The sequence below is a fragment of the Saccopteryx leptura genome, chromosome 12 (genome assembly GCF_036850995.1).
Source record: "Saccopteryx leptura isolate mSacLep1 chromosome 12, mSacLep1_pri_phased_curated, whole genome shotgun sequence".
Classification (NCBI taxonomy): Eukaryota; Metazoa; Chordata; class Mammalia; order Chiroptera; family Emballonuridae; genus Saccopteryx; species Saccopteryx leptura.
This window is the reverse complement of record NC_089514.1, coordinates 40,415,369-40,429,277: the sequence shown is the minus strand read 5'-3', so window position 1 is coordinate 40,429,277 and position 13,909 is coordinate 40,415,369. Positions and strand designations below refer to the sequence as shown.

Below are 13,909 nucleotides of genomic sequence, written 5' to 3'. Positions count from 1 at the left end.
TAACAACAATGAAAGTCAGCATTTATTAAGAGTTTGCTCAGTAGCAGATAGTGATCTAAGTATTCCATGGGTTAACTCATTTAATCCTCTCAACAATCATATAAAGTAGATGCTCTTATCCCCATTTTATAGATGGGAAAATTGAGGCACAGAAAGGGTAAGTAACAGGAAGGCTGGGCTTTAAAGCCAGTCAGTCTGGCTCCAAAGTCTATACTCTAGACCAGGGGTCTCAAACTCAACTCAGCATGTGGGCCGCAGAGCAAGATCACAGCCATTCGGTGGGCCGCACTAGGTCTACAAAAGGCAACTGTTACGCAACACTTTTCTCACTGCAGTTGAAAACAAAAAAAAAATCAGTACAACAAGCACAATCGTACATGCAGTTTACTCAGTGTCACAAAACGACCAGAAACTGTAGTTCGCATCACAACTGCTGTTAACTAAGCTAATATCTAGCTAGGATGCTAGAGAAATGAAAAATACAAGTAGGCCCCTAGGCTTACTTAATTTTATCCAAAATATTTTGAACTTCGTGGATTAGTCTGCGGGCCGCACAAAATTGTTCGGCAGGCCGCGAGTTTGAGACCCCTGCTCTAGACTCTTATCTTCTACTACCTCTTATTTACCACGTGCTAAGCATAGACTCAGGTCATCATCACTTGTGTGAATACCAGGCTGACCTGGCTCATGGGTGACAAGACTACCTCATTTTTCCTCTCAACCTTCCTCTGTACGTTCTCTCTCCACTGCACAAACTCATTCACATCTGTGGCTGCTCTCTCTTCTCTTAACCAATCCAGATCTTACAAAGTCAAACACAATACCCACCGCCTGTTCCATGAACCCTTCCCTGACTAAAGACAGCTCACAGTGAACTTGGTTTCCTCTGATTCTCCACAGTAGCCTGACCTAACTCTTGAAGTGTCTCCCCAGGGTCATACAGTTCAGGGGTGGAAATGGGAATGGAGCTAAGTACTCTCCTCACTGTAGAATACTCACTGTCTGGCCCAAGTTGTATTAATAGCCAAAAGGTTCTATTAACTTAATTAAAACCATTCTAAAATGTAATCCTTGATGTCCCAAAGGATGAGCAGGGATGTGTTTATAGATATGAGAGCTCACAGGCTGGCCTTCTGTGGGCAGGCCCCCACCACCATGGACCACTGGGTTGCTGATGGCAACAGTCTAGATTCTGGCAACATCTCTCTGCCCTGTTTCTTGGTGCCCCTCCCACAATCCCAAAACACTTGTGGTTCAGAGGACAACTGTCTGATAGTAGAGGAATGCATAGTAAAGCACACACACAAAAACATGTTTATGTTAGTAAATATCATTCCTTATTTCTGTGGTCACATCCTTCTTCCCTCGTTTGTTCTTAGAAGTGGGCTTGGGAAAATTAGAATGGAGTGATGAGTCAAGATGTAATTTAACAGCAATTCTAGAAAAGGGCAGCATCTCATTCTTAAAGACTATAAAATCCAAGTATATTCAGCGTTGCTAAGGGATTCGTTTGGGAACCTCCCCTAAGTAGAGATAGATTTTTTTTTTTAAGTCCCAGGTCTTCCATTTCCAGTCATGGGAACCAGAATGTCTCTTAAATCTTCTTCTTTTCTATGAAAAGCAGCATCATACGCAGCAGTCCCTTTAGTGAAGGAGAGTCATGGAGCTTATGTTGGAAGTACTAAGGCAAATGACCAGTTACTGTGACAGTGTGTGGATGATGTGAATGATGGTTTCCAGGATGCTAGATGCTTTCTTCTGAGTTATATCCATTTGCAAAATACATGCATGAAAAGCAGACCTTCTTTCCCATGATTACTAAAGATTCTACATTTACTTTTAGGTTGTCACCACTGGGAAGGAACAACTAGATTTTGAAACAGGACCAAACATATTTGATTTGCAGATTTATGTTAAGGATGATGTTGGTGTGACTGACCTACAGGTCCTAACTGTCCAGGTAACAGATGTGAATGAGCCGCCTCAGTTTCTAGGCAACTTGGCAAAAGGTAAGATACACAGGGGTGTGCAATGCAGCCCAGATGGTGGCATCAGGGAGGACCCTGAGGGACAGAGAAAAACAGAAAAGTAAATAAACAAGCAGCTGTTTCCCTGGGAAAGGCAGATGCTTAATGAGTAGGAGATAAATAAAATGTCCTCCAGCCCAGGACTTCCAGTAACAATGCCCAACAATTTACAAAGCCCTCCACATCCATGGTTCCTCTCAGGCCTCTCCCAGTTCTGGGGAGGAAAATGAGGCTCAGGACCTCAAATGGACCAGGTTCATTTCTGTGCACTACTCCTGGTCACTGACTGACTTGTTCATTCCCCCCATGGGCACCAAATCCCTGAAAGCAGTGTGCGCCTGGAGTCTGCAACAGAGTAGGGATAATGCTTATATGGGGGTAGCACAGGGGAACTCCTGCATGATCTCCCTCAGGCTCGTGGCTTTGAATGCCATCCATGCAGACAATCTCCAAGTCTATCGTCTTCGTCCGGATTCTCCCCTGAACTCCATTGAAATATCCAAGTATCTTACCTAACATCTCCACTTGGATACCTAATAGCCATCTTTAATATTGTGATTTATAATAAGAAATACATATTTGGTCTTCCTTCTGTTCCTGACACAAAGCTCCTATCCTTTTGATTCTCTGTGATGACAGTGATAAAAGTAGTTTTGCTACTTTAATGATGTGATATTTGGAATGCCCCCAAGGTCACCTACACATGGCAATGGTGACCAGTGGAACCAGTCATGTGATTAGAGGAGTGGACCTTTCAGTCAGCCCCTCACCCCCCCACTCTCTCACCTACCCCGCCACTGCAGAGGGGAGAGAAGGTAGAAATTAAGTTCAATCATCAATGGCCACTAGTTTAATTAATAATGCCCATGTACTGAAGCCTCCATAAAATCCAAAAGGGGTTCAAGAGCTTCCAGGTTGGCGGAGCTTCAGGGAGAGTGGCATGCCCAGAGGGCAGGGAAGCTCTGTGCCCTGTGCACCTCTCCCATCTGGCTGTTCCTGAGTTGTGTCCTCTCATAGTAAACCAGTGACCTAGTGAGTAAAACGTATTCCCGAGTTCTGGGAGCCCCTCTAGCAAGTTAATCAAACTCCATGAGGGCATTCAGGGAACCTTAGATTTATAGCTGGTGGGTCGGGAGCATAGGTGACAACCTGGGGTTGAGCTGAGGCGAGTTCTTAGCTGATGTCAGATAATTCCGTGGTGGTGTAGGGAAAAAAAAACCCCACATATTGGAAATGGTGTCAGAATATGACAGCTCAAAATTAACATGCCTCCAAGCCAAACTCTTGACTGCCACTTCCGCCCCCTGGCCCCCACCATCCCCACCCAGAGCTGCTTCTCCTGTCTCTCCTACTTTAATGGCAACGCCATCCTCTGGTTGCTTAGATCAAGACTTCAAAGTCAACCTTAACTTCTTTCCCTCCCAACATCAAATCCATTAGGAAATGTCCTCACCTGCTAAACCTATGCAGAATCCAGCCCAGCCTTAGCCTCTCCACTACTACGTCCCTGGTGCCGGCCACTGGGTGTGTCTGACCAGAATTCCTGCAATCCTGTTTACTAGGCCCTCTGCTTTGCTCTGCTCTTGACCCCTACATTGGATACTCCAGACAGCGGCCAGGGGATACTGTCAAACATCCATCAACTCAAGGCATTCCTCCGCTTACAACCCTACAAGAACCTCTCATCTCATTCAAAAGGAGAGCCAGAATCTCCTTAAGGCCCCAACAAACGTGGCAAGCCCATGCAACCCTCCCCCCTACCATGCTTTCTCACACATCTCCCTTTGCTCCAGCAGTCCCTGCTTCCTCGCCGATCTTCGAGTGCCCCAGGCACAACCCACCTCAGCATCTTGGCAGTTGCTATTTCCTCTGCCCTTCTCCCATCCTCTGTGGATCATCCTCATTTCTTTAAGTATTTTATTTCAAATGACAGTGACCTTCCGTAAGCACTCTGTTTAACATTGTAACCCCACTTACAGCATTGCTTTCCCCGAATTTTCTCTGTAACATTGTTCAGTAACATACACACATTTTACTCGTTTATTTTATTATCTGTGTCTTCCCACTGGAATCCAAGCTCATGAGAGCAGTGTTTTGTGGAACCAATGTGTAGATCAGTGTTTGCTACAGAGTCAGAACTCAGTAAACGTTTCTTTGAATGAAAGCATGAGCCGTGATAAAGTGAAGGAAAGCTGAAGCTCAGGAGTAAGATGGCTTGGGTTTGCATTTTGATTCTATTACCTACTAGCCGAGACAACCCAGTAACTTCTCTGAGCCTACTTTCTCATTTATAAAGTGGAGAGAATTACAATACCCACTCTCTAGGGTTGTTGTGAAAATTAAAGGAGAAAACACACAGGGTGAGGCATAAAGTTTACAGTTGTTCCTATGGAAAATAATACAATAATTAACAAATAAGAATAACACAAGCATCGACTCTGTGTTTTATGCACCTGCAAACCTATTTTTGCTACAGTCTATATGCTAAGTCTTCAGCACAGTGCCTTAAAAAAGAGTGAGTTAATGTGAGCATTCTGTCATCTCCTGGACAGAGAGGTTCTCAGAAAGAGAAAAGCCAGAGCAGAGAACATGGTGGCCTTTGGGCAGGGCTGTGGGTGCTTCTGAATTCCAGTGGGAAGACACAGATAATAAAATAAGTGAGTAAAGTGTGTGTATGTTGCTGAACAATGTTACAGAGAAAATTCGGGGAAAGCCACGCTGTAAGTGGGGTTACAATGTTAACTGCCTGCTCCTCCTTCCCCACGAGCGCCAAGAACTCTGAAGCTGAGGAAATCAGTTTGTGGTCCCTTTCCCCAGCCCCCCTCCCCTTGTGCCGTCTCCTCTCTGTTCCACCAGAAGCCCTCTCACTTGTGGGACTCATTTCTGCTGAGATACTATGTGCACTTCAAGTGTTGACCTTAGCTCAGTTCAGGAGGAATTTATACATTAAAGGGGATCTGGAACCTGGAATGACTTCCCCATGGAGGTTCTTGCTCCTGGTTACAACTCTCTGCCCTATCACCTCCCCTCTCCCACTAAACAACAGTACCCTAGGTCAGCTTTCATTGGAGGGAGTACGCAAGGACTTGATACCAGCGTCGCCAACCTTACTAGTTTATTAATTCCCACGAAAGGACCCACCCCTGAAAGTTGGCCATGGTCTCACTCATGGCCGTTATTATCGCTGCCCCCTCCCCCACAGTGCCAACATGCTTTGTGTCATGGGCTGTGTTTGGCTCCTTTGACTGCCCTGAATTTCTCATTTGCTTTATCTAATAAAATGTTTCTTATTCCACTGTGGATACGGGTGTAGGTCAAGACCTCTATATAGTGGAAGGAGCAAACCCTGGATTCAGTTACCAGGTTGAGGCCTTCGATCCAGAAGACACAAGTCGAAATATACCCCTCAGTGTAAGTCTCCCTGTTAAACTGGAGAGGGCCTGCCCCAGGAGCTGGCATCTTGGCAGGGTGGGCTGGGGCAGTGGCAATGGGAGGAGTATGCTGCCACCTGCCAAAGCGTAGAGTATGGGGAGGTTGGAGTGGGTAAGGGGACTCTGGACACAGACACCCCAGATTGGATTCATGGCTCTGTATGATCCTGGATATGCTCTTAAACTCTCTGAGCTTCAATTACTTCATCTGTCAAATAAGAGCACCTATCTCAGTAGGGGTATTGTAAGTAATACAGAATGGATGTAAAGCCACTTAGCACAATGCCCACCTGGCATATCAAAATTGCTCAGCATTTTTTAAAATTCTAAGATGATAAAAATTATTTTAAAATAAGCATAAAATGTATATCCCAAAGGCATTAACACTTCCATTTCAGAGATGAAGCCAAGCTGCTTGGAGCCAAGTTAAAAAAAAGAAATGAAAAGTGAGTCCCTGGGATTCCATAGAAAGGGAGAAGTTCACAGAGAAAAGCAGGGCTCAGGTCCGGAAGAGTTGCTCATGATTTAGTCTAAGACAGCTGATCCCGCTTCCACTCCTTTGAATCAGTTTTCTTGCTGGAAATGTCAGTGGAGCTCTTGTAACCACCGAACCTTAGGCAAAGAAGCCTCTTAGCTTGGGGAAAGATGCTCCAGCTCCTAGTTCGGCCCACCCAAGTGGTCCTGTGCATGCACTGCAGTGGGCAGCCCAGGTAGGAGAGAATTACGCCAGTGGACTGACATTGGGGTAGGCAACAAACACTTCTGCGAATCCTGCCTTACAGAGAAGAGAATGCTTGAAATATAACACGAAGGGAGTTGATAACACCAGGAGGCTGTTTCTGCTGTTTGCTGCACGATTTGCAGCTTCAACAGGAACTACTTTTCTACGAGGAAGAAGTGAGCTTGGGAATAAACTCCAGGACCAATATAATGTGGTCTACAAGGTCTGAAACAAAGCTGTTTAAGATTATTGGACACATCTTAAGTTCGGGAATAGTCAACATTATTAGAAGATGTCCTTCTGTCAAAAAATAAATAAACAAATAAATAAAACCAATTGTTATATCCAAAAGACAATAGAATGAAAAAGGAGAGACTTTATTCAGTTAATTAATAGTTCCCAACCTAGTTCCAAGTTGGTTCAAAATGGAAAATCCAAATTGCATAATTCTAATTGGTCAGCTCCATGTATTCTGATTGGTCATTATGGAGTAGTTCTGATTGGTCAGTAAAGATGCAAATAAGGATATAGTTGTGAGGTTCTGATTGGTTGGGGCAGGTCTCAGTTCATTGGTGGAAAGCCAACACTAGGAATTGTCTTATAAGTGTGGGATTTTTTTCTCCTAAAACAAGAAGTCCAGAGGCAGATGGGCAGTCCAGAGCCAGCAGAGCTGCTGCCATCAGAAACCTGGGCTCTTCCAATCTTTCTGCTCTAACATCCAGAATATATTAAATTTGTCCTCTTTTACTCACTTCACGTTTACAAGATGGGTGTTAGACCTCCAGCCTTTATCTCTAAGTTCCAGGTAGGGGTAGTAGGAAGACAATGAAGAGGAGGAGAAAGAGAAGAAGAAGAAGAAGAAGAAGAAGAAGAAGAAGAAGAAGAAGAGGAGGAGGAGGAGGAGGAGGAGGAGGAGGAGGAGGAGGAGGAGGAGGAGGAGGAGGAGAAGAAGAAGAAGAAGAAGAAGAAGAAGAAGAAGAAGAAGAAGAAGAAGAAGAAGAAGAAGAAGAGGAAGAGGAGGAGGAGGAGGAGGAGGAGGAGGAGAAGAAAAAGAAGAAGAAGAAGAAGAAGAAGAAGAAGAAGAAGAAGAAGAAGAAGAAGAAGAAGAAGAAGGGAAACAAAAAAAAAAGTAGGAGGAGTACAAAGTGAAGGGAGCAGGCCATGGCAATTTTGTCCATTTTGGGGGAGGAAAAAAAGACCCTCTGGAAGCCCTAACCAGAGGACTTCTGCTTATTTCTTACTGTTCAGAACTCTGTCCTATGGCCAGATGGTGACCAGGGGAAAAGATTTTGATGGAGATTAGGTCAGCAACCCAAAGTTATATACTTACACATTTAGTTCATTTCAACATTTACCAAGAATCCACTATGTGCCAGTCTTTCTATCAGCTACTTTGGATATAAAGATGACTAAGACACATTTTTGTATCTCAAGAAGTTCACTATCTAGATGAGAGACATTGATGCATACACCAAGTAATTTTAATTCAATAATGTAAAGTTGTACAAGATGTAGTGGGGGCAAAGTGGAAGGAATTTCAGCTGTGAAGAGAAATATTTTTTAAAAATAATCTATTTTTACTGTATCATTCCAGATTATGCAGGAAGAGCAAGGTCATGGCCTCTTTAAAAACACCTCTTAGATTAGGTTGTTCCTTTCAGATGAATGGAAGCTGGTCAGTGAGAAGCAATGTAGCAGATGTCATTCCCTTAAAAGAAAATGTAGTGCCATCAAAAAAGGGCTAAGAGAGAGATTCAAAGATGGCGACAGAGTTGGCAGACATTCCAACTGCCACCTCCAAGGACCAAATTGAACTACAACTTAATTTAAGAACAATCATCTTGAAAAACCAACATTGGACTAAACCAGGGGTCCCCAAACTTTTTACACAGGGGGCCAGTTCACTGTCCCTCAGACCATTGGAGGGCCGGACTATAAAAAAAACTATGAACAAATCCCTATGCACACTTCACATATCTTTTTTTAAAGTAAAAAAACAAAACGGGAACAAATACAATATTTAAAATAAAGAACAAATAAATTTAAATCAACAAACTGACCAGTATTTCAATGGGAACTATGGGCCTGCTTTTGGCTAATGAGATGGTCAATGTGCTCCTCTCACTGACCACCAATGAAAGAGGTGCCCCTTCTGGAAGTGCAGCGGGGGCCGGATAAATGGCCTCAGGGGGCCGTAGTCCAGGGACCCCTGGACTAAACGAAGAGGAGTCTATAACCAAGGATCACAGGAGAAGCCACACTGAGACTGGTAGGAAGGGCAGAGGCACGGAAAGGGCTGCCTGCTCCCAGGAGCCAGCGGTGGCTGAAGGTCCGGAGGGACTCTCACTGTGGGGAGGGTCACCCTGTGAGGTGTGGGTCCTCAGCCCCAGGCCCAGAGCCCCAGTCTAAAGCCCCAGAACCTAGAAGAGGCACCCAGACAAAGCATTTGGTGGTGAAAAGAGCTGGGTTTCTATCTGTGAGAAAGAGCTGGAACTTGGAGATGCAGGCTCCGTCTTAAAGGGCCCACGCAGAAAATCTCATTTACAGCTTTACCTGGGGCTCTGGCAGGAGAGGGCTGAGAGGACTAGAGTTGTGTGAGGGGAGTATAAAGTTAGAAGCCCAGAGAGAGACACTGTGGGGGACGGCCACCAGAACTCCTGTGCTGAGTCATCCTCCAGTACTATAGTCACCATCTTTCTCGGATGGAGCAATCCCCTCTGAGTGGCACCAGCCTGGGGAGAAGCAACTGCTCCGCCTTTGGGAGTCTTTCCTGCTCCACTCATGGTGACTGGGTTATGCTGGGAATCCAGGAGGCAGGAGTGCATCAGTGACTTAGTTTTCTGGTGTTGAGGCCAGAGCTTCCCCCTTCCCCCAACTCCAGAGTCAAAGACTGATAATTCTACATCACTGGAGACTCAGTGGAAACTGTCCAGAATGCAGGCAGATCACACCTCTGGGCCTCAGAGGCCATACCCACCGGACTTCTGGGGCCACCCTTAGTGAGGTCTGTGAAAAAAGTCTGGACAGACTGACACCTGGGGCCAAGAGGTGGAGCCACACCCACCACCCTTCCCAATCCCTGAATTGTGCAGGCTTCAGACTCTAGCAGAGTTTTTTTAGTGGCTGATCCCAACAAGCAGTCAGCAAGCAGACAGAGGCTGCAGGAGTTGAGACTCAGGGAACCTTGGCTTTTTAAGAAAAACTTCCTACAGGACCAGTGTGGATAAAAGCCAGCCTAGGTGTGGAACTTGGTGTTTCCATGTGCACCTGGGCCCAGCAGATGCAGCCACAAACTCTGGATTGCTTGACCCTCCAAGAAAGTTGCTGAAGGCCAGTCATGGGCAGTGTCTCCCACTCGTCTGCACTGGGTACCCTCCAGGGAGGCCCAGGGCTGGCATATCCAGTGGCCAGCAGCAGGGAGCATCGATTCAGGACCTAACAGCCCAGGCTGGTGGCATCTCCTAAGGAAGGGCTCCTCACACCTGGCCCAGCTGAGGTGAGTTCTGCTTTCTGTGATCAGCATCTGCACAGCAGTTCATGTGCATTGTATAGGGTGGAGCTTCATAGTCAGCTGGCCTGGGTGCTGGATATCATGCCCTGCTAGGCTAGATTCCACTGGGGGAAGGGAGAGAGGCTTGGAGCATGGACATTTAAAGTATGGGTCCCTGTGAGCCAATTATTGAATCTGGTCAAGGGCCTTAGCCACTTTCTGTGGGGACACAGTCAGCCCCAGGAGAGGACTCTCTCAGTCTTCCTCCCTGAGACCAGGGTCTCACCAACTGTAAGAAATTTTTCAGAGGGGACTGTCAGCCCCACTATGACCTGAAACTGCTGATCACCTTGTTGGGGAGAAATAAAATTTGTGTATCCAGCAGTGGCTGAGGGATTAGGCTCTGGAGTAGGGGCCACATTCCCATACTGAGCTCCTGACCAAGAGACCCTTGAAGTAGGGGGGACTCACTAATGTTGTATTCACAACAACAGTTGTAAGCTGCCCTAAGCCTACAAGGAGACAATCTGAAGAGGTGTTGGTTCGGTGAGGTCAGTCTGGGCCCTATAGTCTTTCTACAGAAGACTCTGTGGGAAGACCAGGCAGCTGCAAGAGGAGGTGGAGCTGCTGAGGACTGAGGCTAATTTTACAGAGCTTTGGGCTTTTATGGAGCTACTGTCATCTCTAAGCAGGAGGAAGCCAATTTTTACACACAGGTTGGCTGCTCCCACACTACCCAGGCACAGAAAACAAATCCACAAACAGTGAAAAGAGCAGTAGCTGCAGACAAGTAGCCCAAAGCAGGTTACAAACAATGGCTGATGCCAACCCAAGAAAATCTAGAATCAACACAACTGGTAGTGGGTGGCAGACAGCAGCAACCCTAGACTCAGCTAGCTACACAACCAGCATGCCCAAAGGACGAGTCTAGCAGGCACCAGACACTGTGGAGAATAAATACACCCAACAAGACGGACATTGCACAGTGTGTAATACATACAATCAAGTTTGACCTTAGAGGTAGCCAGCCTAAAGGAATAACCCTACCCACAAAAGGTTCAACTGCATTCAATACTCACAGATAACAGGAGGGAATATAGTACCCTCAAGAAGCATTCCTAGAACAAGGAAAACAGGTGGCCTGGAGGTCAGTACCACTGATCCCATCTTCCTCATAAAGACGCCGCAAAAATTTCAAAGTCAGAGAGCACTACTTAATACACAGACAAAATAGGCAGACAGAGAAATGTGACCCAAATGAATCAACAAGACAAATCCTCAGAAAAAGAACTAAATGAGAAGCAATGGAGCAACAGTCCCAGATGGCAGAGCATCATCCCATAGGGGGCTTCCTGGGTGGATCCCAGTCAGGGTGCATATGGGAGTCTGTTTCTCTGCCTCCCTGCTTCTCACTTAGAAAAAATAAATAAATACGGAAGACAAGATGGCCATGGAGTAGGTGGACGTTCCAATTCCCACATCCCAGAATCAAAGTGGATTACAACTTAATTTTGAGAATAGTCATCTTGAAAGAACAACTTTGGACTAAACTAAGAGGATTCTACAGCCAAGGACCACCAAAGAACCCACACTGAGGCTGGTAGGAAAGGCTGAGACGTGGAAAGGGCTGCCCTGCTCCCAGAAGCGAGCGGCAGCCCGGAGGGACTCACAGTGGGGCGGAGTTCCTGGTGAGTTGTGGGTTGTGACTGTATTTGGCTGAGAAAGGAGCCTAGATACTGTTTAAGAGAAGAAGACCAAACTCTCAGACCCAGGTACCATATTAAAGGGACAGCACGGAAAGCCTCGCTCAGAGCCACCTGCCCGGGGCTTGGGAGCAAAAAGCACTGGGAAGACTGGAGTTGCCAGGGGAGAGTATAGTCTCGGAGGCACAGGTGGAGACACTTTGAGGGATGGACACCCTAACCCCTGGGCTGAATCACTCCTCAAATCTAAAGTGAACATTTTTCCTTGGAACAGCAACACCAGCAAAGGGAAGAAATTACCCCGCCCACTGGAGGCTCTCCTGCTCCAGTCAGAACAAAGAGGCGCTTAGAGGCAGGCAGCACGTTAGGGACACAAGTAGTGCTGGAGTCGGAGCTACACCACCTCCCGCACTACTGAGTGCTCACCCAGGGCGGGCGGGCGTGGTAACAGGAGCCAGGGTGGTCCAGTGAGCATGTGCAGGCCTACTCGTGAAGGCGGATGATGCCGTGGCCACAGCAGAGGTCCAGGGTGAGCCTGCAGGCCTGCCTGAGGCTCAGCTTGGGCAACTGTGGGGGCCACTGCAAAGGTTGAAGTGAGCCTGCAAACCCACCCGCCCTTGGAGGCAGAGGGGGCCCAGAGAACAGCAGAAACAGTCCAGGCGGCTGCACGTGGGCTCGCCTACAGAGCCAGAGGCTGTGGCGGCTGCTACAGAGGTCCGAGCCACAATCACGCCTGCAGTGTGGGCCCACACCTGGTGGTGGCTGAGGCCCAAGCAACACCTGAAGCAGTTTGAGCGGCTGCATGCGGGCCAGCCTGCAGAAGCAGAGGCAGAGGCTGCGGCAGCAGCTATACCGGTCTAGGCTCATGCAGAATCTCGCCTGTGGCATGGGCCAGCCCCTGGCGGCAGCTGAGGCCCGGGCGACAGCGGAAGCAGTCCAAACATGTGCTGGGGCTGCCCATGTTGGTGAAGCCACGCAAATCACTGTGGAGATCCGAGTTTGCATGCAATCCAGCTCACAGCATGAGCTCGCCCTTGGCGGTGGCTGGGGCCTGGGCAAACTTGAGGTCATTTTAAGCAGGCATGTAAGGACCCACCAGGGGCAGTGGAAGCTGCAGCAGCTGTGGAGGTGAGCTGGCACTGGCATGGGCAGCACCCAAGCCCAAAAGCCTAAGGTGGCAAAGATGGTGGGGGGCCAGCAGACAGACCACATATCCAGAGCACAGAGACCACACCCACTGGCCCCCTGAACCCACACGCTTCCGAGTGTGAAAAAGAAGAAAACAAAACAAAACAAGATAAAATAAATAAAAAGTCTTGATAGAAAGACATCTGAGGCTAAGGGGCAAGCCACATCCAATACTGTACCTAATCACTGAATTACACTACTGAGCCCAACAAGTAGCCAGCAATAAGAGGCAGAAGAAATCAGATCTCAGGGGAACTTGAACTTTCAAAGGAACTTCCCCCATGCCAAGAGTATATAAAAGCCAGACTAGGAGTGCAGCTGCTATTTACAAGGACACCTGGGTCCAGCAGAGGCAGCTGCAAGATCTAGATTGCCTGTGGCTCCAAAAAGGTAGATAAGAGCCAGTCATAGGCAGTGACCCCGACCAATCTGTGCCAGGCTCCAGCCAGGGAGGTCTAGGGCAGGAACATCCAGAGGCCAGATATGGAGAGCATCAGATCAGGACCTAACAATTCTTGTTAGAGAAGTAGCTTAAGGAAGGGATCCTCACACCTGACCCAGCTAAGACATAGAAAACGCAGACACAAATAGCAAAAAGAATAGTGACAGCAGATAAGCAGTTCACAGCAGATTACAAACAACCGCTGATGCCAACACAAGAACACCTAGAAACAACACAACTGAAAATTGGGAGCAGACAATAACAACCCTAGACTCAGCTAGCTACACGAAAAACACACCCAAAGGAAAGTGTATCCACAGACAAAATGGGAAGACAAACAAATGCAATCCAAATGAATCAATGAGAAAGCCCCAGAAAAAGAACTGAGTGAGATGGAAATAACCAAATTACCAGATGCAGAGATTAAAATAATGATTGTTAGGATACTCAAAGATCTTAGTGCAACAATGATGGACATAATAAACACCTAAATAAAGAGATAACAAGCATCAAAAAGGACATTGAAATCATAAAAAAGAACCAAACAGAAATGACAAACACTCTATCAGCAATAAAGACTACACTAGAAGGAATTAAAAGCAGGCTGGATGAAGCAGAGGATCAAATCAGTGACTTAGAGGATAAGATAAGCAAGAGCATGGAAGCAGAAAAGCAAAAAGAGAAAAGGTAAAAAAATCTGAGAAAACTCTTTAAGAGAATTCTGTAACAACATGAAGAGAAACAATATCCACATAATAGGGGTTCCTGAAGGAGAAGAGAAAGAACGAGGGATAGAAAACCTGTTTGAAAAAATTATAGCCAAAAATTTTTCTAAATTAAATGCAGGAAAGAGTCACACAGGTTTAAGAAGCAGAGAGAACCCCAATAAAAAAGAACCCAAAGAGAC

At 46.6% G+C, this 13,909-nt stretch overlaps 1 protein-coding gene across 1 annotated transcript in view; it reads left to right on the top strand.

Moving 5' to 3' along the window:
* Nucleotides 1-13,909, top strand: part of CDHR3 (cadherin related family member 3) — a 257,056-nt gene that overhangs the window by 160,566 nt on the left and 82,581 nt on the right. The window contains exons 5-6 of the mRNA XM_066354381.1: nt 1,844-2,009; nt 5,341-5,438. Of these exons, the coding sequence (XP_066210478.1) occupies nt 1,844-2,009; nt 5,341-5,438 (264 nt within the window). The remainder of the gene's footprint in view (nt 1-1,843; nt 2,010-5,340; nt 5,439-13,909) is intronic.